Below are 25,632 nucleotides of genomic sequence, written 5' to 3'. Positions count from 1 at the left end.
GCCACTGTCCTTTCCACTGATACTGCCGTGTAAATATTGAGGAACACAGTATTAGGGCATTAGCAATGTTCAGCCATTATTTAATTTCCTAAAGGAGAGGTGATTTCATCTAGGCCACCACCACAGCTATGTGCTTGGAGAGATAAGGAATGGAGTAATCGTCTTAAAGTCTGATAAGATTTTGAATGGCTTACTGTAGGCTCCTTGAAGTGTTTTTTCCTCCGTCTCCCAAACAAGTAATTGAGTTTCAGAAATCTGTTTTGTAAAAGCATCCTAATATTGGATATTAGGAGGAAGTTGACTTTGGCCTGGGTCACCAGCGCCTCAGAGCTCAGATTGTGAAGGATAATACTTTGGCTTTTGTTAGAGTTAGAGCTCTCTCTCTCTCTCTCTCTCTCTCTCTCTCTCTCTCTCTCCCTCTCCCTCTCTCTCTCTCTCTCTCTCTCTCTCTCTCTCTCTCTCTCTCTCTCTCTCTCTCTCCCTCTCCCTCTCTCTCTCTCGCTCTCTCTCTCTCCCTCTCTCTCTCTCTCTCTCTCCCTCTCTCTCTCTCTCTCCCTCTCTCTCTCTCTCTCTCTCTCTCTCTCCCTCTCCCTCTCCCTTGCCCTCTCTCTCTCTCTCTCTCTCTCTCTCTCTCTCCCTCTCCCTCTCTCTCTCTCTCTCTCTCTCTCTCTCTCTCTCTCTCTCTCTCTCTCCCTCTCCCTCCCCCTCTCCCTTGCCCTCTCTCTCTCTCTCTCTCTCTCTCTCTCTCTCTCCCTCTCCCTCTCCCTTGCCCTCTCTCTCTCTCTCTCTCTCCCTCTCTCCCTCTCCCTCTCCCTTGCCCTCTCTCTCCCTCTCCCTCTCCCTCTCCCTTGCCCTCTCTCTCTCTCTCTCTCTCTCTCTCTCTCCCTCTCCCTCTCTCTCTCTCTCTCTCTCTCTCTCTGAAATGTGATTATTGAGAAGGAAGGAAACCGGCTGCTCCCAGTCGCTCCAAACAGGCAAAGTGGGAAAACATATGGGGTAGGTCGAGCTGGAACTGTTAGGGTCAGCTGAGGGAATTAATCCATTTTAATGGAACGAGAACAAGATATTAGTAGTCACAACAACATTGTAATGCCCCTTCTTCCTTCTTTTGCTCAGCAAGGGTTTTTCATGCTTTTTTACATTCGAGATGTATCCATTCCAACAGCTGGGGTGTTGACTGAAGCTATCCAGATTTGGTGTTTCACTCGAGGGTACTTGGGCTGGAAACAACTAACTTTCTACACAGAGATTAAGTTTCCATTACAAACACAGAGCAACGTTTACCTAAGTTGTCTCACAAAACAAGGGTGGTTTGGATCCATACAGATCAATTAGCATTTGTGTAGATGGTAATGTGATCTGATAGTTGGCTGAGGTACTGTAGCTACACGCTAATATGAAATTGTGAAGGTATGGACAATGTTTAAGGAAAACAAACGCCGCCAGGTATTCAGGCCAGGGGAGGGTTACTCTGTCCATTGACATGTTGACAGAGTATTCTATCCTGGCTAAACAGATGTGAGGATTGGCTTTTAAACCAGACACCAGTTGCATTCTAGAATTCTCATGTGGATTCTTTCCCCTGCCGAGGCCCACTTTTCATCATAACCTCTCTGGTGATTGAAGCTTGAAGTGGAGCATCAGCTGCATACCTCAGACACACACCCTGGTCCTGACACACACACACACACACACACACACACACACACACACACACACACACACACACACACACACACACACACACACACACACACACACACACACACACACACACACACACACACACATATACACGCACACACACACACAAACCCACACACACCTTGGCCCTGACAGAGAACAGCAGCTGGTGATCAAAGTGGCGTGACAGCTGAATCATTGTCAGACGCGTGCCAAGCCTTGTAAAACGCTAGACTACTAAACGAATTGTGAATCCTGTCAGCATCCGTGTATGTGTTCATGCTTTGGACGAGTCGGTCGGGACCAGAGAAGAAGGTAGAGAAAGAGAGAGCGGGGGCAGAGAGAGGGGGGAGGGGTGAGAGGTGGTGGGCAGAGAGCGGGGGAGGGACCTGGTCTCATCATTCCCCCCTAAAGCTAAGGTGGATTACTCCTACATTCTTTGTTTCTTTGCCAAACCTGGAAAAAACGTATTACAAATGTTTTGATTTTCTAAATAACGTCTTGTCACTAAGAGTTAGCAGGGAGACTGCATAACAAGAAACATGGACAACATTGCTGTTTTTGCTAATTCTGTCATTTCATTACGGGGAAAAATATGTTTTGGATAGAGATAAGAAGTAAAACTCTCAGGAACACACACATACTGTACACACACATACTGTACACACACATACTGTACACACACATACTGTACACACACATACTGTACACACACAGGGCCCAGTGTGTCAGTGGTCGTATGGGATCCGCGTCTGTTTATTCAAGGTTAAGAGTGACACGCGAAGGAAGCGATGTGCTGCAGGCTCTCTTTATACTCTCTCCTCATAGGTCAGGGATGCAGACACTCCTCATAGGTCAGGGCTGCAGACACTCCTCATAGGTCAGGGCTGCAGACACACTTCATAGGTCAGGGCTGCAGACACTCCTCATAGGTCAGGGCTGCAGACACTCCTCATAGGACAGGGCTGCAGACACACTTCATAGGTCAGGCCTGCAGACACACTTCATAGGTCAGGGCTGCAGACACTCCTCATAGGTCAGGGCTGCAGACACTCCTCATAGGACAGGGCTGCAGACACTCCTCATAGGTCAGGGCTGCAGACACACTTCATAGGTCAGGGCTGCAGACACACTTCATAGGACAGGGCTGCATACACTCCTCATAGGACAGGGCTGCAGACACTCCTCATAGGTCAGGGCTGCAGACACACTTCATAAGTCAGGGCTGCAGACACACTTCATAGGTCAGGGCTGCAGACACTCCTCATAGGACAGGGCTGCAGACACTCCTCATAGGACAGGGCTGCAGACACACTTCATAGGTCAGGGCTGCAGACACTCCTCATAGGACAGGGCTGCAGACACACTTCATAGGTCAGGGCTGCAGACACACTTCATAGGTCAGGGCTGCAGGCACACTTCATAGGATAACTATTTTTGGTTCCCTCTTGGGTTCCATGTAGGACCCTTTCCACAGTGGGTTCTACATGGAACAGTGGGTTCTACGTGGATACAAAAAGGGTTCTACTTGGAACCAAAAAGGGTTATTCAAAGGGTTCTCCTACAGGGACAGCCAAATAACCTTTTAGGTTTTAGATAGCACCTTTTTTCTAAGAGTGTAGGCCAGGGCTGCAGGCAAGCATCATAGGTTAGGCATGCAGACACTCCTCATAGGTCAGGCCTGCAGACACTCCTCATAGGTCAGGCCTGCAGACACTCCTCATAGGTCAGGCCTGCAGACACTCCTCATAGGTCAGGCCTGCAGACACTCCTCATAGGTCAGGGCTGCAGACACTCCTCATAGGTCAGGCCTGCAAGCACTCCTTATAGGTCAGGGCTGCAGACACTCCTCATAGGTCAGGCCTGCAGACACTCCTCATAGGTCAGGCCTGCAGACACTCCTCATAGGTCAGGGCTGCAGACACTCCTCATAGGTCAGGCCTGCAGACACTCCTCATAGGTCAGGGCTGCAGACACTCCTCATAGGTCAGGCCTGCAAGCACTCCTCATAGGTCAGGGCTGCAGACACTCCTCATAGGTCAGGGCTGCAAGCACTCCTCATAGGTCAGGCCTGCAGGCACTCCTCATAGGTCAGGGCTGCAGGCACTCCTCATAGGTCAGGGCTGCAGGTCACTCTTCATAGGTCAGGCCTGCAGGTACTCCTCATAGGACAGGGCTGCAGGTCAGGTCAGACTGTACTGTACACAGCTGGGCTGACCTACTGTCTGTATCTGTCTGTAATGATCTCACAGAACCAGTCAAACTTCCGACTCAGAAGACTCCACATTATCATATTGCAAAATGAAGCAGTGAAATATTGGAGGGTGTTTCTCTGTATGTGAGCTTCCTGGGATTTAAAAAAAAGGCTGACCCAAAGCTCTATTGTTATCCTTTGAGAAAGGATGTTGAATTCACCTAGGAAGGAGTGACTCAGAGAGATGAGAGAGGATGGATAGAACTGAGCGAGATGGGGTTGAGAAAGAAGGAGGGATGATTGAGAGAGAACAATGAGAGAGACTGGAACACCATGACAAAAAAATATTGGAGAAGAGTGAGAAAATGACAGAGGGAGTAAGAAAAAAAGAAAGTGAGTGAAAGATATGATGTGAGTGCTTAGCCAACAGAAGAAGAGCTGGGGGACGCTAGGCTTTGTTAATTCCCAGATGGCACTACGTGTGTGTGTGTGTGTGTGTGTGTGTGTGTGTGTGTGTGTGTGTGTGTGTGTGTGTGTGTGTGTGTGTGTGTGTGTGTGCGTGCATGTGTGCGTGTGTGCGTGTGTGCGTGCGTGTGTGCGTGCGCGTGCTTGCGTGTGTGTCCGTGCGATGTGGCAGTCGTTAAATTTTGTCATACGATTATTGTCATGCAAAATAATCATTTACATAAACAAGCATAGCATCTCCACCCCTCCACACATACAAGCTGCTTGTGGATGCCTTTGGAACATCTACATTTGAATAAGTATAATAAATCAACTTGATAAACACCACAACAATAAATCCATTCTTTTTTTTAGGTAGGCCTAAAGAAACATGATATGAAGAGAATGTTTTCAGATGAACAGAATATGAGTTGGCCTACTGTATGTTATCTGGCTATGCGGCATGCCATAGGCTGTAGGCTTGTTCATTTAGCAGACGTGATAGGCTTATTTTATATTATGTGATTTTATAATAAGAAGAATATAATTTAACTTAGCTGAATAAAATTGAAAGGATATTTTTATCATTGCGCATATGAAAGCTATGTTGAGCATGCATGTGATAATTTGAAACAGATACCATAGGCTGTGCTAGATTATTATTGTTATTTTGCAACTTTAATTGTTAATAATTCAAACCTTAGAATATCTTACAAATCAAAACATACTGTATATGGGATGCATGATGCAGCTATAGGCTATTGATTACTTGAGAAAGTCGCAAAAAAAGCTTGTACACTGTTCCTTACCTCAGGCTGCACACACTGTTCTCTCCTCAATTGATCATATTATCACCCATCAGACTATTCTCAATTTAGTATTGTCTTTACTAACATGTTAAATTGGTTTCAAAATGGCCCATTTTTAAGTGTGCAGGAACAGGTGCAGGGAAAAAATACGTCACCTGCTATGCTCTCGAGTACCGAATGGAGGCGCTTTCCCGCCTGTTCGTTCAGATAGGCTACTTTGGTTATTTCACTCCATGCATCAACCACTGTTTGAGGGGCATGCAGTCTCTCCCTGCGCAACAGGTGATATTCCGCCCAAACTCTGTATGCTATGGGGTCCCCAACACTGTTCCTGCACATAACAAGTGCTTAATCAAGTGACATCTGTTCGGGAACATCGAAAGTAACATGTTTTCACAACAAAACATAATTCATTAAACTGTTGACAGCTCTTCTCTGCGTGCTGGAGCAAGTTATGAATGAGAGAGGGGAAGTAGATGGAAACGCACGGTGGTGAAATATTCTGTAGCCTATTATTAATTTTGAAAATATAAGAAATTATGAAAATCCCCCAAATTCCCTGGGTACTACCAGGCTATTCAAAAACCGATAGAAATGCACTATTGAACTAACAGCATCGCAGCATGCACTATTGAACCAACTTTGGAGTGTAGCATAAGGTAACCAGTCCATCTAGTATGCATAATTATACAGTCCACACTCAAAAGTGATTACTAGAATATGTTTATAGGCTAACTGATTAAATACATTTTAAATCCGTAAAAAAAAAAAAAAATTCTGCATGCTCTATGTACTGTATAATCATTATTTTAATTATGCTTTTTTTTCAAGCTTGGCCTCATATATATAGGCCTATGCATATGTATAAGCTCTAATTATGCATATGGGATCGCTGTCCATTTCGTTAGACATCCACAATGACCATGTTTTCCATTCAGTTTCAACCTGTTGAACTTCTTTCTTCAAATTGATCAATCACAGTGATCTGAGTTTTAAAAGCACAATACTGTGTTTGAGTGTTTGATGTGATTTTCGATTGCATTGACGTCAGAGTGGTTAGAAGGACAATATAGCCCTGAGTACCAGGCCATTAGTGAGTTGGATACTGCCAACGCATGGCCTGAGCACATAAGAGGAGATTACCATGACTCAACAGTCATGTAGAATTTTAAAGCTGTCATGACTCATGACTGGAGGTGTGGCGGTAATACGGTCACCACAACAGCCCTGTGTGTGTGTGTGTGTGTGTGTGTGTGTGTGTGTGTGTGTGTGTGTGTGTGTGTGTGTGTGTGTGTGTGTGTGTGTGTGTGTGTGTGTGTGTGTGTGTGTGTGTGTGTGTGTGTGTTTGGGGACACATCGTAGGCCCTTGGCCTGAGGGTGAGTAAAAAATAATAATAATTGCTTAAAAACTGGAATTAAATGATCCTCCATCGTTGTGAGTTTGGAATAATGAATCAAATGCATTATTATTTGAATATTGAAAGGGTGTAGGCAACAGAGAAGGGCAGAGGGATGCAGTTTGGAATCATGTAGAAGTGGTGCTGGAGATGGAGGCGTTAGGAGCAGGGGTGATGGGCAGAGATGATGTCGTTGATGTTTGTGTGCATCAGTCTGTTGTGTTTTGTCTGTGTATGTTTATATTGTTTGTACATTTTATTAAAATAGTTTTGAAAAAATAAGAAAAATAGAAAACAAATTTGTTATGGTTGTTTGTTATCTTTGTGAATGACTCCACTCTGTTCAGGCCCTCAGGGGGCAATCGATTCTGATGAGTTTTCTCATGGAATTTTATCTGTTGCTTTATTGTATCTTAAAGATGAAACTGAATACTGTATTGTGACACAAGCTGACTTCCTTGTGCTACAAGTTACTGTATTCAGTACCAGCTGTACCAGCTGTGTTCTGCTGACCATGTTCTCACAGTTATTAGTGGTTTGTGGTCAGTGGAAGACTCTCCATGTGTCTCCTGGCCTGGTCTCCTCAACCTCTCTTCCATGCACAATCTGCCAGTGGTTCTGGACTGAAGCCTCCACCTCTCCCCTGTCTTTATGGTTTGCTGCCAGTGGTTCTGGACTGAAGCCTCCACCTCTCCCCTGTCTTTAAGTTTTGCTGCTAGTGGTTCTGGACTGAAGCCTCCACCTCTCCCCTGTCTTTAAGTTTAGCTGCCAGTGGTTCTGGACTGAAGCCTCCACCTCTCCCCTGTCTTTAAGGTTTGCTGCCAGTGGTTCTGGACTGAAGCCTCCACCTCTCCCCTGTCTTTAAGGTTTGCTGCCAGTGGTTCTGGACTGAAGCCTCCACCTCTCCCCTGTCTTTAAGGTTTGCTGCCAGTGGTTCTGGACTGAAGCCTCCACCTCTCCCCTGTCTTTATGGTTTGCTGCCAGTGGTTCTGGACTGAAGCCTCCACCTCTCCCCTGTCTTTAAGGTTTGCTGCCAGTGGTTCTGGACTGAAGCCTCCACCTCTCCCCTGTCTTTAAGGTTTGCTGCCAGTGGGTCTGGACTGAAGCTTCCACCTCTCCCCTGTCTTTAAGGTTTGCTGCCAGTGGGTCTGGACTGAAGCTTCCACCTCTCCCCTGTCTTTAAGGTTTGCTGCCAGTGGTTCTGGACTGAAGCCTCCACCTCTCCCCTGTCTTTAAGTTTTGCTGCCAGTGGTTCTGGACTGAAGCCTCCACCTCTCCCCTGTCTTTAAGGTTTGCTGCCAGTGGTTCTGGACTGAAGCCTACACCTCTCCCCTGTCTTTAAGGTTTGCTGCTAGTGGTTCTGGACTGAAGCCTCCACCTCTCCCCTGTCTTTAAGGTTTGCTGCCAGTGGGTCTGGACTGAAGCTTCCACCTCTCCCCTGTCTTTAAGGTTTGCTGCCAGTGGTTCTGGACTGAAGCCTCCACCTCTCCCCTGTCTTTAAGGTTTGCTGCTAGTGGTTCTGGACTGAAGCCTCCACCTCTCCCCTGTCTTTAAGGTTTGCTGCCAGTGGGTCTGGAGCGAGCATGCCTCTCCCCTGCCTGTACGGTCTCCCCTTTCCTCACCCCCTCCCTCCTTTCCTTTCCCCTCTCCTAACCCTGCCAGTGTGTCTGACTGTGCAGCCCGAGCCGCTCCCCTGCACAGTGTCTGCCAGTGGCTCTGGTCTGGAGCGAGCAGCTCTCTCCCCTGCACAGTGTCTGCCAGTGGCTCTGGTCTGGAGCGAGCAGCTCTCTCCCCTGCACAGTGTCTGCCAGTGGCTCTGGTCTGGAGCGAGCAGCTCTCTCCGCATCCATCTGGCAGAGAGGCCTAAGTGTTGTTTATGCAGGGATGGAGAAATCTCTCCGCTCCCATTTCCCCAGCTGTCCATAAAGCTAAATCATCACTGGACCGACTTCAGTTACAGCGTTACAGCGTGATCAAAATGTAAAGTCAATGTTCTTGCATTAGTGGAGACTGCATTCACGGTAAATGCTGCATATTTAGTCTCAATCGGTTCAGCGATTGAGATTTAACAGAACCCTAGGTCCTAGGCCTGAATCTTCTGTTGGCACAGTATCCAAGTGAAAGAAAATGAAGCCTGGAAAAAACATGGTATGAATCAATCACAGTTTAACTAGAAATTTAACTAGACATCATTTATCGCCTAATAGCTATAACATCACCCTATTATTTGGGAAAGCTGGTTACATTATGCAGCTCCCAACTCTACGTACTGTTACAAGCTTTAACACATAGGCCTAATGGGCTTGTAGGAAATGTGGGTAGGTTTATTATCCTATACTCACTGTAAAGGATGCTTTGTGGGTGTCTTAGCTGCTACAGTATCATGTTATGACTTGATTTGTTGTTGGCACGACTCCTGCCGAAGTGGGCTCCTGTCCTTGTTCGGGCGGCACTCAGCGGTCGACGTCACCGGTCTTCTAGCCATCGCCGCTCCATCTTTAATTTTCCATTTGTTTTGTCTTGTTTTCCCGCACACCTGTTTTACATCCCGTCATCACTCTACGTGTATATTATCCTCTAATCACCCCCATGTCTGTGTGTGTAATTGTTTGTTGCGTTTATTGTGTGATGCATCAGGCTGGTTTATTCCGGGTATTGTTTTGAACCCGTGGTATTGTATTGTTGTACATTATTTTGTGTGACTAGGGCGCTATTCTCGTTCTCCTTTGGCTGGAGTGTTGTGACGCTGTTGCGTCCAACTGATTTGCATCTGCCAATTAAAGTGTGCCTGTTCACTCATCTCTGCTCTCCTGCACCTGACTCTAGTTGACCAGTTGCGCACACAGTCTGACAGTTGTGCTATTGTGTAGTGTGTTGTTCATCACTGACAGGTGAGCTTTCTCTCTCAGTGTAATCCCTCAGGGTTTATCCCATGTGTTGATATGGCTGGCCTATGAACACATTGTGTCGTAATGCTTTTGAGGATGATATGATATGATGAACCTGAACTCACGAGGTGTGTGTGTGTGTGAGAGAGAGAGAGAGAGAGAGAGAGCCGCGCTGTGTCCTTAATATCCATACTTGCGTTCTTAATAGTAGGCTTTTTGGTAATGCAAAAATAGAACGTTTTAAAGTATGTTTTAAATATGCTTTAAATGCTAGGATGTCATACTTATTTAGGCTGCACACTATTGAGGAAGATAATCATCTTTTCACACCCACTTGTGTTTGACAGAATAGGGGACGCACTCCACAAAAATAAAGGACTGGCAGGGAACAGGCGCAGTATGGATGATAAGTATGTTGATATTTATTGGTTACTGCATATGTTTTTACTAAACATTATGCTGTAAATATTAGTATGTAGTATGATTGATTAGTACACAGTATGTCATTTTAGTAAGTAGAAGGCAAGGCAGAGGTTGGACACAGCTACAGTGTGTGTTCAAGACACACACTGACCTGTTTAATGCTAGTATCATTTTTCAACACTGACTTGTCAAGAAGGGATTCAGCGGGCAGGCAGTGAAATGCATATGTGGACCATCTGGGGGATGTTATGTGCATATCCAGCTTTACATACCATGGTCACTGGCTCCACTGTTTTTCTCTCCCTGCATGTTTTCGCATCCATTGCTCTTTTCAGACATAATAAATAATGGACAGAAATGAGCAGGTATTTGTGGTTAAAGTGTGTGTGTGTGTGTGTGTGTGTGTGTGTGTGTGTGTGTGTGTGTGTGTGTGTGCGTGTGTGTGTGCCTGCAGATACATGTGTTGGCTGGTATGAGAGATGGGGTCTAGGGATATACTCCTGACCTATTGTAGGGCTCAGCGCTGGCACAGCAACTGTGCTATTCCTTTGGACCAGGATGAAAAAGAACCAGGATATTAGCATGTCAGAATCTCTTTCTCTACTCTCTCTCGTACAGAGCCTTAAGAAAGACTGTTGAGAGCTAATAGAAAGGGAGAGCAGGAGACTGTGTGATCTGTTTGAAAGGGGAAAGAGCAACGGGTGACATACTGTAGGAATTGAGGCATAAACAATTATGTCATTCATCGCAAACTCAATGAGTGGATATGTCATGACTCGTGACTCACACTGCTCTGTGTGAATGAGAACGGTAATCAAGTGTGATAACTTCTTTACATCAAGGCATGTGATTAGACAGATGTTGTCATGGTGAGATGGAGGATGGAGGTTCGTTGGGAGGGTTAGTTAGAAGAAGACGGCTCTGACGTTGTCACTGGCATGTAAGTGCATATGTAAGCATATACTGTGTGTGTGTGTGTGTGTGTGTGTGTGTGTGTGTGTGTGTGTGTGTGTGTGTGTGTGTGTGTGTGTGTGTGTGTGTGTGTGTGTGTGTGCGTGTGTGCGTGTGTGTGTGTGTGTGTGTGTGGACGTCGCTAGGCAGGACTCAGCTAGGTTAGGCTTGGCCCGGTGGTTTCGCTGTAATCCACATAAGTCCAATGGATCGTTTTACGACGGCCTGTAAATTGGAGCCATTCGAAAGAGCTGCTCGCCCCCACAGAGTGTGTGTATGTGTAAATGTGTGTCTTGGTGTATATGGGTGTGTATTAGCTAGTTTGTGCAAAAACGTGCATCGAGGCCAGGCAGAGTATCCATCAACCGCAGGACAAACAAATCTGAACCCGGACCAATTCTTATAACGACCAAATGAAAATAATGATCCTCAACAACGTTGGAAAACCAGGAAATAGGCTAGGCGGGCCCAAAAAATGACTCCAATTTCTCCAGCTTTTATTCCAATCGTTTGGGCCTGGACACTGGCCCGAAGGCATCGACACAAACTGAATGAGAGAAGCCCAACAGCCCTGGGCCTGAAACCACCACCACCCGGCCTGTTTGTAGAAGCCGAAACTCCCTAACAGTTCAGTACTTGGGGTCCTCTGGCAGGGAGTACTTGGGACCTCTCTCTGACAATGACTCCATGGAAAGGAAGGAGAAAAACAAAGGGCTCATCGCTGACCCAGAGCCTGGATTTTTGTCACCGTGTGTGTGTGTGTGTGCGTGTTTGTGCGCGCAAGGATGTGTGTTTAATTAGTCCAGCATGCGTCTTAAATCCACTCCGCATAGCTGCTTCATGACTGACGGCTTGGAAAACCTGGAAGTGACAAGGAGCAGGGGAGGTTATCAGAGGGAGAGAAAGGGGGATGAAGGAGGAGAGAAGAGAGATGACGGGGGAGCTACGGCGTATTCCACTCACGCGATCTGGAATCACTGCTAGTACCTAAAGTCACCTCTCCTTGTTCTGATCCAACATCATCGTGTGCTACTAACACAAGAATGGACCATACCCAAATGAGCCACTATATCATCCTACATCATGATCATTTGATTACTGATACCATTGGCTGTAATGACAGTGAAAGACATCTATTATGATGTGCACTGGGCCTATAAAGTGGAGGCTGGAGTCCACCTGCCAGTCACAGCTAACCACAGACTTTCTAAGGACTTGGGAGCGGATTGTAGATTTAATGATATAGACATCCACAGGATTTCAGACTCACGCCTAGTCAGAACATCAGAGGACAATCTCAGACTATCTCACTGGCTGTGTCATTATCAGTGTTGGTATTAGATCATGGCTGACTGTGAGCCTGGTTATCCTACCGTATCATCTGTCCACATCCTTCCACATTCTCTATCTATTCTATTACGACTGGGCTGCTCAATATGCTCAAACAGAGCACAAACCCAGGGCTGGGAAAGTAGAAACCTATAGTGTCCTGTATGCTAGCTCCGTTAGGCTCCACACAAATAATCTCTGGCCTCGATAATCTACCGTGACTGCAGTCTCACACTTATCATGTTTGGGAGGTAATTCTACTCCACTGGAGAGAGAGTAAGAGGGCCCAGAGATGTCCTGGTTATGAAGCTCCTATCCCAGGTCTCGCTCTCACCACCCCACCTGCTGTCAGTTACTGTGGAACCCTGCCATGGAATTCTCCACTCTCTTAAATTAAACCCTTCACCAGTCCCAGCTGGTTCCTGAGAGAGAAGAGAGAGGGGGGGAAGAGAAGTCAGGAGGGAAGAGAGAGAGAGAGAGAGAGAGAGAGAGAGAGAGAGAAGACAGGCTGATAGAGAGAGTGTGGGGAGAGTAGATCCATCTTTCTTTTGGCTCCCTCTGCCTGCTCCTTTTAACTCAACAAGCCTGATGTGCAGAGCCACTGTGACCTGACCTCACCAGACCAGACTAGATGATGGATAGAGAAGGGGAGATAGAAGGGGAAGGGGGAGAAAGAGAGAGAGAGAGAGATAGAGAGAGAGAGAGAGAGATCTGAAAATCTTGATTATTGGATTGCCTTATGTAAAATGTACGGCTGTAAGAAAAAGTATCTGAGCCCTTTGGAATTACCTGGATATCTGCATAAATTGGTCATAAAATTGTATCTTATCTAAGTCACATCAGTAGACAAACACAGTCTGCTTAAACTAATAACACACAAACAATTATATGTCTTCATGTCTTCATTGAACACACCGTGTAAAACATTCACAGTACAAAAAGTATGTGAACTCTTGGATTTAATAACTGGTTAACTATACTTTTGCAGCAGTAACTTCAACCAAACATTTTCTGTAGTTGCGGATCAGACCTGCACAACGGTCAAGAGGAATTTTGGACCATTCCTCTTTACAAAACTGTTTCAGTTCAGCAATATTCATAGGATGTCTGGTGTGAACCGCTCTCTTGAGGTCACGCCACAGTATCTCAATCAGGTTGAGGTCAGGACTCTGACTGGGCCACTCCGGAAGGCGTATTTTCTTCAGTTGAAGCCATTTTGTTGTTGATTTATGTTGATTTGTGTTTTGGGTTGTTGTCCTGTTGCATCCCCCAACTTCTGTTGAGCTTCAATTCGCGGACAGATAGCCTTACATTCTCCCGCAAAATATCTTGATAAACTTGGGAATTCATTTTTCCGTCGATGATAGCAAGCTGTCCAGGCCCTGAGGCAGCCCCAAACCATGATGCTCCCTCCACCATATTTTACAGTTGAGATGAGGTTTTGATGTTGGTGTGCTGTGCCCTTTTTTCGCCACACGGTGTTGTGTGTTCCTTCCAAACAACTCAACTCTAGTTTAATCTGTCCACAGAATATTTTGCATCCAGATGCTCTTTTGCGAACTTCAGAATGTTTTTTTTAGACAGTGGCTTCTTCCGTGGTGTCCTCCCATGAACACCATTCTTGTTTAGTGTTTTACATATTGTAGTCTCGTCAACAGAGATGTTAGCATGTTCCAGAGATTTCTGTAAATCTTTAGCTGACACTCTAGGATTCTTCTTAACCTCACTGAGCATTCTGCGCTGTGCTCTTGCAATCCTCTTTGCAGGACGGCCACTCCTATGGAGAGTAATGGAGAGTGAATTTTCTCCATTTATAGACAGTTTGTCTTAGCGTGGACGGATGAACATCAAGGCTTTTAGAGATACTTTTAAAGATACTCCAGCTTTATACAAGTCAACCATTCCTAATCTTAGGTCTTCTGAGATCTCTTTTGTTTGCGGCATGGTTCACATCAGGCAATGCTCCTTGTGAATAGCAAACTCACATTTCGTGAGTGTTTTTTATAGGGCAGGGCAGCTCTAACCAACATCTCCAATCTCATCTCATTGATTGGACTCCAGGTTAGCTGACTCCTGACTTCAATTAGATTTTGGAGGAGTCATTAGCCTAGGGGTTCACATACTTTTTCCAACCTACACTGTGAACGTTTAAACGATGTATTCAATATAGACAAGAAAAATACAAAAATGTGTGTGTTATTAGTTTAAGCACACTGTGTTTGCCTATTGTTGTGACTCAGACCAATTTATTCAGAAATCCAGGTAATTCCAAAGAGCTCACATACTTTTTCTTGCCACTGTACGTGGTAACAGAGAGGAGAGAATAGGAGGGCGTCTTTGAGACACTATTGAAACCAGACCCACTGTTCTCTGTTACATGAGTTCTTCTCTTTTATCCGTACTGTAGCTACAGAATCAGATCGAGAACATACACGATGACCTGAAGGCACCCGTTTGTTTTGCCAGTTTGTCTAGCCAGCTCCAGTCCAATGTTGATGTAGTATGTGATAGGTACATTGGTCCAATATGTCATTCATCACATTTTAGTTTATGAAGAAAGTATGCTGTGCCTAATATACTAATTTGCTTCAAGAAAAACACCATATTCTACCTCACCAGGTACACATACTGTACAACTGACTGCACAGCTGCAACAACAAGAGGTCCCTTCTGAATGGAAATTCTCTGCTAAACACGCTAACACGTTCAACCTATCTTGACACACCACACGTAGTGCCGTTTCAAACAGAGGGAAAGTGTGATGCATTAAACTGCATTATTATCAGTCACCTGGCTCTGCAGCTCTCTCTCTCTCCTGTACAGGATTCTCTATCCTCTCTGTCTTGTATTTAAAGTCGTTGACCTTTACACGGCTTCTCTCTGTCTCGGGTCCGCTGCCAATTTGGTTTCCATTAGCCCTATGGTGTCTCTGCTGTGGCTCGCATGTCTCACATAGACAGACGGCCATTTTGGCTCACGTACACTATAATGACCTGTCAGTAATCTGCAAATTGAATGTCTAAACATCAAATAAGAAACTGTGTGTTTCACAGCTAGTCGAGGTCAGGTTGACAGAGTTTCCATGTGTGCGGTTCATTACAACAAACAAACTTGGGTCTTGCAGTACACTCGCTTCCAACAAGTTAATGTGTGAGCTAAGACAGACATGTTTGTGTGAACTGACATACTGTAATAATAGGCCTCAGACAAAGGCCTGCTTGTTGGAGCTGACAGCTCTGAGTAAATATGACTAAAACAAAGGGCTTTTGTACTGAGCTCTTATGTGTCTCGGTGATACAATCTGTGGAAGGTTGCCAATCAGCAAGGGTCCGGACGGAGCATGTTGCTCTGTTCTCTTACCCTTAAAGAGAAAGAGACATGACTTTGTAGGCATTACGGTTACTGTATCTTCCCTTTCAGCTGTTTTATACAAGTGAGATCCAGTGATGTTGGAGCCAGAGAAAATGGAGTCCTGTGGTGACTGGGACGGCCTTGCTGTCTCTACTGTCTTTGAACCTGGTGTGAGAGTCTGCACACTCTCTCTCTCTTTCTTATTCTCTTTCTCCTTGCCTTTCTCTCTTTCTTTCTCTCTCTCTCTCTTTCTCTCTCTCTCTCACTCACACACACACACACACACACGTTACCTCTCAGGAAGAGTTGGTGGTGTCTGCCTTTCGTCTCCTGGTCTGCGATCAGAGGGTTCAGAGCAGCGTAGCAGGTGGCGGTCAACCCTGAGTGCTGAGCTTGTCTCACACAGCCAAAAGAGAAAAAGCAAGGCCGTATACTGTATGTGTGTCTCTCTCTCTCTCACACACATATACATACACACACACACACACCTCAGACCCGTGCTCCTCTCACAAACAGAGAGCTGCCAGTGAAACATTCCAACCCTGTGCTGGTCTTTGGTCTCTTCTGAAAGTTATGAAAAACCAAAAGCTTTGAGATAGACTGGCTCTCCAACCCCAGGCCAAGGGAGTGTACTTTACCATTTAGACAAATGTACGACCCTGTCTTGCCTCTTCCTCAACCCTGTGCTGCCTCCTCCTCATCACCTCCTCATTTCAAAGAATGTTGTTGGTTGAACAATGGAATGAGAAAAAGGTTTGAAGGAGGTGGATTAGTCCGAGGCTGTTTAGCTTAGCGTCTGTCTCGCCTCTTCCTCCTCATCACCTCCACGGGTCTAAGAGGCCTGTCAGCTGTCGGTTGTACAGGAGGAGGTAGGATTAGCAGAAGGACATCTAGCTTAGTGTGGTGGGGATGTCAACTGCCTTGGCAGGACGTTGCCCACGATTGTTTTGACTAGAGGATGAAACCCCACACCTCTGTCCTGTTCCATCGCTCTCTCCCCTTGCGTTCTTCCACTCCTCTCTCCCCTCTTTCCTCTGCTTTCTGCGGACAGCTGGGCCATCTCCATAATCATCTCCCGCCTCTCTTTCCTCTCTCCTCCCTCGTTTCTCAGACGCCTCACAGTTGGCTATTCTTCTCACCCTCTTGACACAGCCTACAACACCTCAAACCAAGACCAAACCAAGATCTCTTCTGGTCTAGTCTGGGTCTTTCACAGAAGTAATTTAATTTTAGCCTTTAATAGATTAAGATTATATGATTTTGTATAATTCCCCAACCGTATGCCACACAGCTTTACAGGGATGTCCAGTATTAACATTGTAGGCCTGTATTGGGTCGTAGTCCACTCCAGGGGTACATGCTTACACCTCATGCCGGTTCTCTCTACTTCATCAACCCAGTGCACCACGACCCCTGTAAAACGCAGTGGCCCAGCTATTGCTAATAGACTGTCAGAATCTTACTAACACTCCCAGTGACTTACTCAGTCCCCTACAGGACCCCTCTGAGCTGGAGGAGGTCATGGAGTAGGTCATGTTTACTGAGTAGTCCTCTCGACACCCAAAACTCACGTGTGCTCTGTTCAGCTAGCTCCTCAATTTAAAATGTTATTTGTTAACTCTGTCACAAGAGACTAACTGAGCAGAATAATGTACCTACTGTCTACAGCTAGACTGCACTGCCTCCTTACCAGGGCCAGAGACTGGGGTGACCTGCTAATGCTAACTATATCCAGGTCATGACTCTTGATTACTGTTACCATATTTAATGCTGTTTAGGTCATGTTTTATCACCCTATTAAAACTTAAGTTCACGACAGTAGGAGTGTCCATTAACTGAATTACTCTTACAGCTATTGTAACAATGTCAGGGGTGGCTGGCTCCGTATGTCTTCCTTAGTTATCTTGTCATGTGGAGGATGAGGTTTTTTGGGGGTCTAAGGCACAATTCAGTGCTTGAGATGTCACTACAGATCCTGGTTCACTTCCAGGCTGTATCACAACCAGCCGTGATTGGGAGTCCCATAGGGCGGCGCACAACTGGCCCAGTGTCGTCCGGATTTGGCCTGGGTAGTCCGTCATTGTAAATAAGAATTTGTTCTTAGCTGACTTGCCTAGTTAAATAAAATAAAAATCTTACTGTCTGTAATTGAATGAATTACAATGTGAGGGTTTAGCCACAGGTCAACGTCTGATTAACGATTGTGAAATATTTAAAGGTGGCGAAAAGACAGAGCATTTCTCGCTGCCTGAGTTTCCCCCTGTTCCACCTTCTTCTCCCCTGCCTCCCCCTCCCGCTGTTTTGTCAGCAATAAGAAACCCAAGATGGAATATGACTTAATTTATGTATGATTACCATGTGGGAAGAATACTTTTTTCTCCCCATAGAGACTGTTGCTGTGTGCCAAAATACTGTTGCCACATCAGACTGTTCCTCTCAGCCTTTGACTCCCTCTAGTGGTCACAATCTGGCATTACCAACACCAGCACTGCTGCAGAACTACTACATTATATATACAACCAAGTCCATTCTCTATCTTCTATCCACAACCTATGCACTTCATGTGGATCTGAAATGATGTTCTTCACTTAACCCTGCCTCATACTCTCTCTCCCTCCCTCCCTCCCTCTCCTCTCCTCTCTGAGGTTATGGAAACCTTGGTGCTGGTGGTGTTGGGGGTGGTGGTCTTGGTGGTGGAGGATATGGAGCTGGTCCTGGAGCCACCGGTCTAGGAACAGGAAGCTTTGGAGGAGGAGGAGGATACGCTAAGCCTGGAGGTACAGTAGCGCAGTGTGACTTCAAGTTCTTGGCCCACCCGTAGTACTGACCCTGTTCAAGCTAATATTATGCTAAATGACCACTTAGGCTACCCATCACTCCTGGCCACATTAGAGCGCTTCACAATATGACACAATGAGACACTGAGAGTGTTAAAAGGGTTGGATTAATAACCCCCCACCGTCACTCTCCTCAGCTGGTTATGGAGGAGGCTCGCCGTATGGCGGCTCGACTTATGGAGGAGGTGGTGCTGGGAGCTTCTTCCCTGGAGGTGGTCTGGGACAGAAGGCAGGACCCAAACCAGGCTATGGGGCAGGAGCTGGACTACAACCAGGTACTGTACAGACAGAATAGATTCTCAAAGCCATGTTTCTCTACTGTACTTCTGTGGACCAGCATTGGTCTACGTCAGGTATTCCCAAACGCAATGCCGTCAGGGGTACGCCAAATAAAAATGTGATTCACAATATTCTTTACATTTTCAAACAGAACATTTATATTTTCCAACGGGGCTATACATTTGAGTGAGGTTTTTTTCTCACCTGAGTAGCCTTGTTTCACTGCCAAAAACAAAAGTAAACCATCTAGTTAGTGTCCACTGAAATAACAACACAATGTCAAATACAGGTAGCCTAGTCAAATAATTAACATCCAATCACGTTAACCGTTACTCTCTCGTGAGAAACCTTCACTCTTGCGCAGACATTTAGAAATGAAACAAGACCATTTGAAAAATAAGCCACAGGACCATTTTGAGCGAGAATAAAGATGACTTTCGAGTAGTGAGACATGTATAAAAGTAACAGATACCATTAATAAAAAGGGTCTAGAAGTATCTTATATGGTGAGCTACCGAGTGGCTAGGACAGGCAAGCTCTATACTATTGTGGAGGACGTAATTCTTCCTGCTGCTGCGGATATGGCTGGGACAATGCTGGGGGAATAGGCCCCAAAAAACTATACAGACAATGCCTTCATCAAACAACGCTTTCATGACGCATCATACAAGCCAGTGAATTCTATGCGTTACAGCTGGATGAATCAACAGATGTGGCGGGCCTGGCACAGCTCCTGGTATATGTACGTTTCGTTCATGGGAGGTCAATTAAGGAAGACATCCTCTTCTGCAAACCACTGGAAACCAGGACAACAGGAGAGGATATTTTTAAAGTCCTGGACAGCTTTCTGACATCAAATGGACTTTGGTGGTCAAGATGTGTTGGTATCTGTACTGATGGCGCAAAAACCATGACAGGGAGACATAGTGGAGTGGTAACACGTGTGCAAGCAGTTGCTCCTGACGCCACTTGGGTACACTGCAGCATCCACCGAGAGGCTCTTGCTAACAAGGGAATTCCTGACAGCTTGAAAGACATTTTGGACATTACAGTGAAAATAGTTAACTTTGTTAAAGCAAGGCCCATGAACTCTCGTGTATTTTCTGCATTATGCAATGATATGGGCATTGACATGTTTTTTTTAATTGAGTGAAGAGCTAAAAATGTTCTTTACTGACCATAATTTTCACTTGTCTGACCGCTTGCATGATGACAGGTTTCTCGCACGACTGGCCTATCTGGGTGATGTTTTTTCTCGCCTGAATGATCTGAATCTAGGATTACAGGGACTCTCTGCAACTATATTCAATGTGAGGGACAAAATTGAGGCTATGATTAAGAAGTTGGAGCTCTTTTCTGTCTGCATTAACAAGGACAACACACAGGTCTTTCCATCATTGTATGATTTTTTTGTGTGCAAATGAACTCAAGCTTACGGACAATGTCAAATGTGATATAGCAAAGCACCTGAGTGAGCTGGGTGCGCAATTACGCAGGTACTTTCCCGAAACGGACGACACAAACAACTGGATTGGTTATCCCTTTCATGCCCTGCATCCAGTCCACTTACCAATATCTGAACAAGAGAGCCTCATCGAAATTGCAACAAGCGGTTCTGTGAAAACTTTATTTAATCAAAAGCCACTGCCAGATTTCTGGATAGGGCTGCGCTCAGAGTTTCTTGCCTTGGCAAATCGTGCTGTTAAGACACTGACGCCCTTTGTAACCACGTACCTATGTGAGAGTGGATTCTCAGCCATCACTAGCATGCAAACTAAATACAGACACAGACTGTGTGTGGAAAATTATTTAAGACTGAGACTCTCTACATTACAACCTAACATTGCAGAGTTATGTGCATCCTTTCAAGCACAACCTTCTCATTAACCTGTGGTGAGTTAATCACCATTTTTGATGAACAAGTAAGGTTTTATATGTAAGATGGCTAAATAAAGAGCAAAATTATTGATTATTATTATATTATTATTTGTGCCCTCGTCCTATAAGAGCTCTTTGTCACTTCCCACGAGCCGGGTTGTGACAAAAACTCACACTCATTCTTATGTTTAATAAATGTATCGTATAGTGTGTGTGGCAGGCTTCCAATGGTGGCAAAAAACAACATTTGAGAGTACGCTGACCCTGGTGCTTAGAGGGGGTATGCAGCTGGAGGTTGAATGCTTGAAGGGGTACGGGACTATAAAAAGTTTGGGAACCACTGGTTTCCGTGATAGTATTGCAGTTTACATGTACATTTGAGTAATTTAGCAGATGCTCTTATCCAGACCGACTTACAAATAGTGCATTCATCTTAAGATAGCTAGGTGAGATGTTTTTCAATATACATTGAGCAATATGTCAGAGCTATAAATCTTTGTTTCTTTCAGGCTATGGTGCAGGTGGACTACAGCCAGGTACAGTACACACTACACAAGACAGGACAGATCCTTAGAGCTCTGTTTCTCAACCCTCATTCTGTGGGCAATCCATGCAGCGGTCCATGTGATCGATACTATAACTTACAAGTCCTCACATTTTCAAGTCATATTTTTAACCAAAGCTGTACTCCAAAGAGGAGAACCATGGCTTGCCAGTCCCTGGTGCCAACATGTTTGAGAAACACAGGCCCTAGACTATAGAGTTGTGTGGGTAGAGTCTATATCAAAGAACACTTTAATGCCATTTAATAATGTTGCTATGGATTTCTCTATGTTGTGGAAAGCTTTAAAATAACCAAATACACATATATCACATCAAACTATAATCCAACCATATTGTGTCTGTGTTTCTCTACAGGCTATGGTGGTGGTGGATTACAGCCAGGTTTAGGTGAGTGCCATGTTGGCACCCAAGGTCCCATGACCTATTGAAATCCTACAGTCGCAGCGGCCATTTTAGAACTAGTGAACTACTTTCTGTATATACTGTACCTTCTGTATCTCTTGTTCACTGGAGCTGCAGGAAAGGGTCCCAAACCACCCAACGGAGGTTAAATGATATTCCCAATAGACTAGAGACATAAGAAAGCAGAGGTTATCTGATCTAAAAAAGCACTCACTAACTGTAAAAAACTTAAATAACACATATATTTGTGTGCTCACATGCTATGAGAAAATGTTTCACATCAATTGCATCCAAACTTTTGACATGATTTATAAGTTGGCATACATAGTCTAGATAGTTTAAGCAACAATATTGCCTGAACTACATTGTTTTGGAGTATGTGTGTACATGTTCAATGAAGGGTATCATGGCTTAGCATTATGGAAAAGAGCCTGTGCTTAAATATTGGTTGGCAGTCGACAAGGCCCTCAGTCACAGGCCCGATACAGCTCTTGTGCAATGCTCCTCAACCCTATCTTGACTCTTTTCATGGTATTCCAACAAAATGATCCCATTTCATCCAAACCCCTTTCAGATAGAACAGAACAGCAGCATTCCTCTCCATTCTCTTTGTTGCCAGCCTTCCCTTGTTTCTCTGAATCTCCTAATTTGTTCACCACATACTAAAGGCACTGCGTAATGTCTGTTCCTTAGAGAGAAGGATTGGTGGATTTTAAGATAGAAAGAGAAGGTTAAATAAATAAATGAAAACTTTTCATCCGACTGCCAAGCCCCCAAGAGCCAGAGCTGACAGCTCATTTCCTGCGCAGGGGATAAACAAAGAGCCAAAGATATAAAGCATTTGATGAGGCAAGATGAATGCCATGCATTATTGTGTTCTGTGTCCCAAATGGCACCCTATTCCCAACATACACTTTATACAGATTAGAGTACCATAGAACCTCTGCCTTTCAATACAACTCTGGATAAAGATTAGCATTGTCCATATTCTTTGATCACTGTGGTGTTAATGATGATGATGATGATGACCAACTCAGGGGGACCTGGAGGTGCAGGAACAGGAGCTGCGGTGCCTGCAGGAGGTAAGACACACACACACAAAGCTCAAATCATGCCATCCAGTCCTACTTTTTTATCTTGACAATTTTCAATGTTTAATCATTATCCTCTAGATGTTTAATGTACCTATGCCGATTCACAATACTGACTGGGGACTAACTGGTATATGAGTAGTTGTAACTACAGTATGTAATGTCTCTCCCATGTATCGCTTTCAGCACCTGTTATTCCTCAGACTGGACTACCTGGAGGTGGGCTGGGACTTGGTACCGGAAAAGGAAAGGCTCCAAAAGGAGGAGTGCCAGGTGAGCGTGGGTTTATGTGACTATGCATGTGTACAATATCCGATGAAGGCCATTGGATCCAGTATAAAATCATTGATTTTATTGGTCTTTGCAGGTGTGGGGGTGCCTGGACTTTACCAAGGTGGCCAGGTGCCAGGACAAGGTGTGTATCTTCTATTCTTCTGAAAGTCCACAGATCAAACCCACATGAATCACAATATATATCAAACAGAGTGTTTCACCATACCCTCCCGTCTGGGGATTAATATAGGTTGATGTAACTCAGGGATCTGCATGCTGTGATATCCATTCTAGGGTTAAATATTTTACAAAAAAATTCTAGCCTGATGAGCCATATATTAAATACATTAAATGAGCCCAAGCACCCAAAATCCCATAGATGTAGCTAGCTACAGTGCATTCGGAAAGTATTCAGACTCCTTGACTTTTTCTACATTTTGTTACATTACAACCTTATTCTAACATTGACTAGGAAAAACATTTATTTAATCAATACCCCATAATGACAAAGTGAAAACAATATATTTTTTTATTTACATAAGTATACAGGCCCTTTGCTATGAGACTCAAAATTGAGCTCAGGTGCATCCTGTTTCCGTTGATCATCCTTGAGATGTTTCTACAACTTGATTGGAGTCTATCTGTGGAAAATTCAAATGATTGGACATGATTTGGAAAGGCACACACCAGGTCTATATAACGTCCAACGGTTGACAGTGCTTGTCAGAGCAAAACCCAAGCCATGAGGTCGAAGGAATTGTCCGTAGACCTCCGAGACAGGATTGTATCAAGGCACAGATCTGGGGAAGAGTACCAAAACAATTCTGCAGCATTGAAGGTCCCAAGAACACAGGGGCCTCCATCATTCTTAAATGGAAGAAGTTTGGAACCACCAAGAATCTTCCTATAGCTGGCCGCCCGGCCAAACTGAGCAGTCAGGGGAGAAGAGCCTTGGTCAGGGAGGTGACCAAGAACCCGATTGTCCCCCTGACAGAGCTCCAGAGTTCTTCTGTGGAGATGGGATAATTTTCACGAAGGACAACCAATCTCTGCACCACTCCACCAATCAGGCATTTATGGTAGAGTGACCAGACGAAGCCACTCCACAGTAAAAGGCACATGACAGCCCGCTTGGCGTTTGCCAAAAGGCACCTAAAGAACTCTCAGACCATGAGAAACAAGATTCTCTGGTTGGATGAAACCAAGAACTCTTTGGCCTGAATGAGAAGTTTCATGTCTGGAGGAATCCTTGCACCATCCCTACGGTGAAGCATGGTGGTGGCAGCATCATGCTGTGGGGATGTTTTTCAGGGACCGGGATGACTTGTCAGGATCGAGGCAAAGATGAACAGAGAAAAGTACAGATCCTTGATGAAAACCTGCTGCAGAGTGCTCAGGACCTAAAACTGTGGCCGTAGGTTCACTTTCCAACAGGACAACGGCTCTAATCATACAGCCAAGACAACGCAGGAGTGGCTTCGGGACAAGTCTCTGAATGTCCTTGTGTGGCCCAGCCAGAGCCCGGACTTGAACCTGATTGAACATCTCTGGAGAGACCTGAAAATAGCTGTGCAGTGATGCTCCCCATTCAACCTGACAGCGCTTGACAGGGTCTGCAGAGAGGAATGGGAGAAACTCCCCAAATACACGTGTGCCAAGCTTGTAGCGTCGTACCCAAGAAGACTCATGGCTGTAATCGCTGCCAAAGGTACTTTAACAAAGTACTGACTGAGTAAAGGGTCTGAACGATATTTCTGTTTGTTTTTTTATTTCTAAAAAACTGTTTTTGCTTTGTTATTATGGGGTATTGTGTGTCGATTGATGAATTTAAAAAACAATTGAATACATTTTAGAATAAGGCTGTAATGGAACAAAATGTCGGGGGAAAAGTGAAGGGGTCTGAATACTTTCCAAATGCACTGTATATGCTCTCTTGAGTAAATAAATGCAGCTAGCTCCAGTAGACTAATCTTTTTTAGTGTGAACTGTATTACTGTACTCTATTGTATTATATAAACCATGATAAAGCAGAAGAGAACATGTGATTCTGGTGCAGCACATGTAGCCTACAAAGTTACAAGAATAGGCTAGAGAATTTGATTTTAACATTGAAATATAATAGGGCCTATTTGTATAATTAGTAGGCTGATGCATATATACCTTTCATATTTCCCTTAATGTTATTAGCCTCCCTCCACTTTCTCTCTCTGTTGTTGTGTCATTCCTTCCTCGTTTTCAACAGTTAATTAAATAAGTTTTGTTTTCCTTATCTTCATCATTCTATTGACATCCTTGAGTAATATAGGACTATAATTAGATGCAGAAGGCTTTCAATTCGCTTCAGATTGAATGGTTATGGGTCTGAAAAAGTAACTGCTAAAGGCTACCGCCATCGCGCATTTGCTCTCCTTTCAAACTACCTGTGAGTTCTATTGGCTGCTGTATTTAACATTCAGCTAAAAAGAGCTTGTGTCCCTCTTCAAATAGTCTAGTGGTATAAAACAATTGTTTTAATTATGTCCAGCAAGCTATTGTAGTCTAGTTTATCCTGCATGAGACTCCAAGAGCTAGGGAGCGTTTTTTAAGGAGAGAGGCCAGCGGAGCAAAGCTGCGTGCGTATTGCGCAAGAGACGGATGCTATAAATTAGAAGCTTATTATGCATAACCCATAATTAATTAGCTAAATATAAGGCTAATATTGCATTGAATGTATTACCTGAAAGAGGTAGGCTATGAGATCTTTATATAGGGCTATATATCAATCTAGAACAGAATAGTTTATTTTGGATGCGCTTTGAATGGAGTTGATGGCAAGAGAGAGAGAACAACTGTGAGTGAG

General features: G+C 44.7%; 1 protein-coding gene across 50 annotated transcripts in view; it reads left to right on the top strand.

The window, feature by feature from the left end:
* The window catches only part of LOC110503876 (uncharacterized), a 90,933-nt gene that overhangs the window by 33,669 nt on the left and 31,632 nt on the right, over positions 1–25,632 (top strand). For all 50 annotated transcript variants that reach the window (XM_090218516.1, XM_090218520.1, XM_021582453.3 and 47 more), the window contains exons 6-12: positions 18,115–18,246; positions 18,444–18,581; positions 20,973–20,999; positions 21,382–21,414; positions 22,467–22,511; positions 22,707–22,793; positions 22,888–22,935. In XM_090218516.1, the coding sequence (XP_090074642.1) occupies positions 18,115–18,246; positions 18,444–18,581; positions 20,973–20,999; positions 21,382–21,414; positions 22,467–22,511; positions 22,707–22,793; positions 22,888–22,935 (510 nt within the window). The remainder of the gene's footprint in view (positions 1–18,114; positions 18,247–18,443; positions 18,582–20,972; positions 21,000–21,381; positions 21,415–22,466; positions 22,512–22,706; positions 22,794–22,887; positions 22,936–25,632) is intronic.

The sequence above is a fragment of the Oncorhynchus mykiss genome, chromosome 24 (genome assembly GCF_057628025.1).
Source record: "Oncorhynchus mykiss isolate SJ-2025 chromosome 24, ASM5762802v1, whole genome shotgun sequence".
Lineage (NCBI taxonomy): Eukaryota > Metazoa > Chordata > Actinopteri > Salmoniformes > Salmonidae > Oncorhynchus > Oncorhynchus mykiss.
Note: the sequence above shows the minus strand (reverse complement) of the source record. Positions and strands in the feature narration are given on the sequence as shown.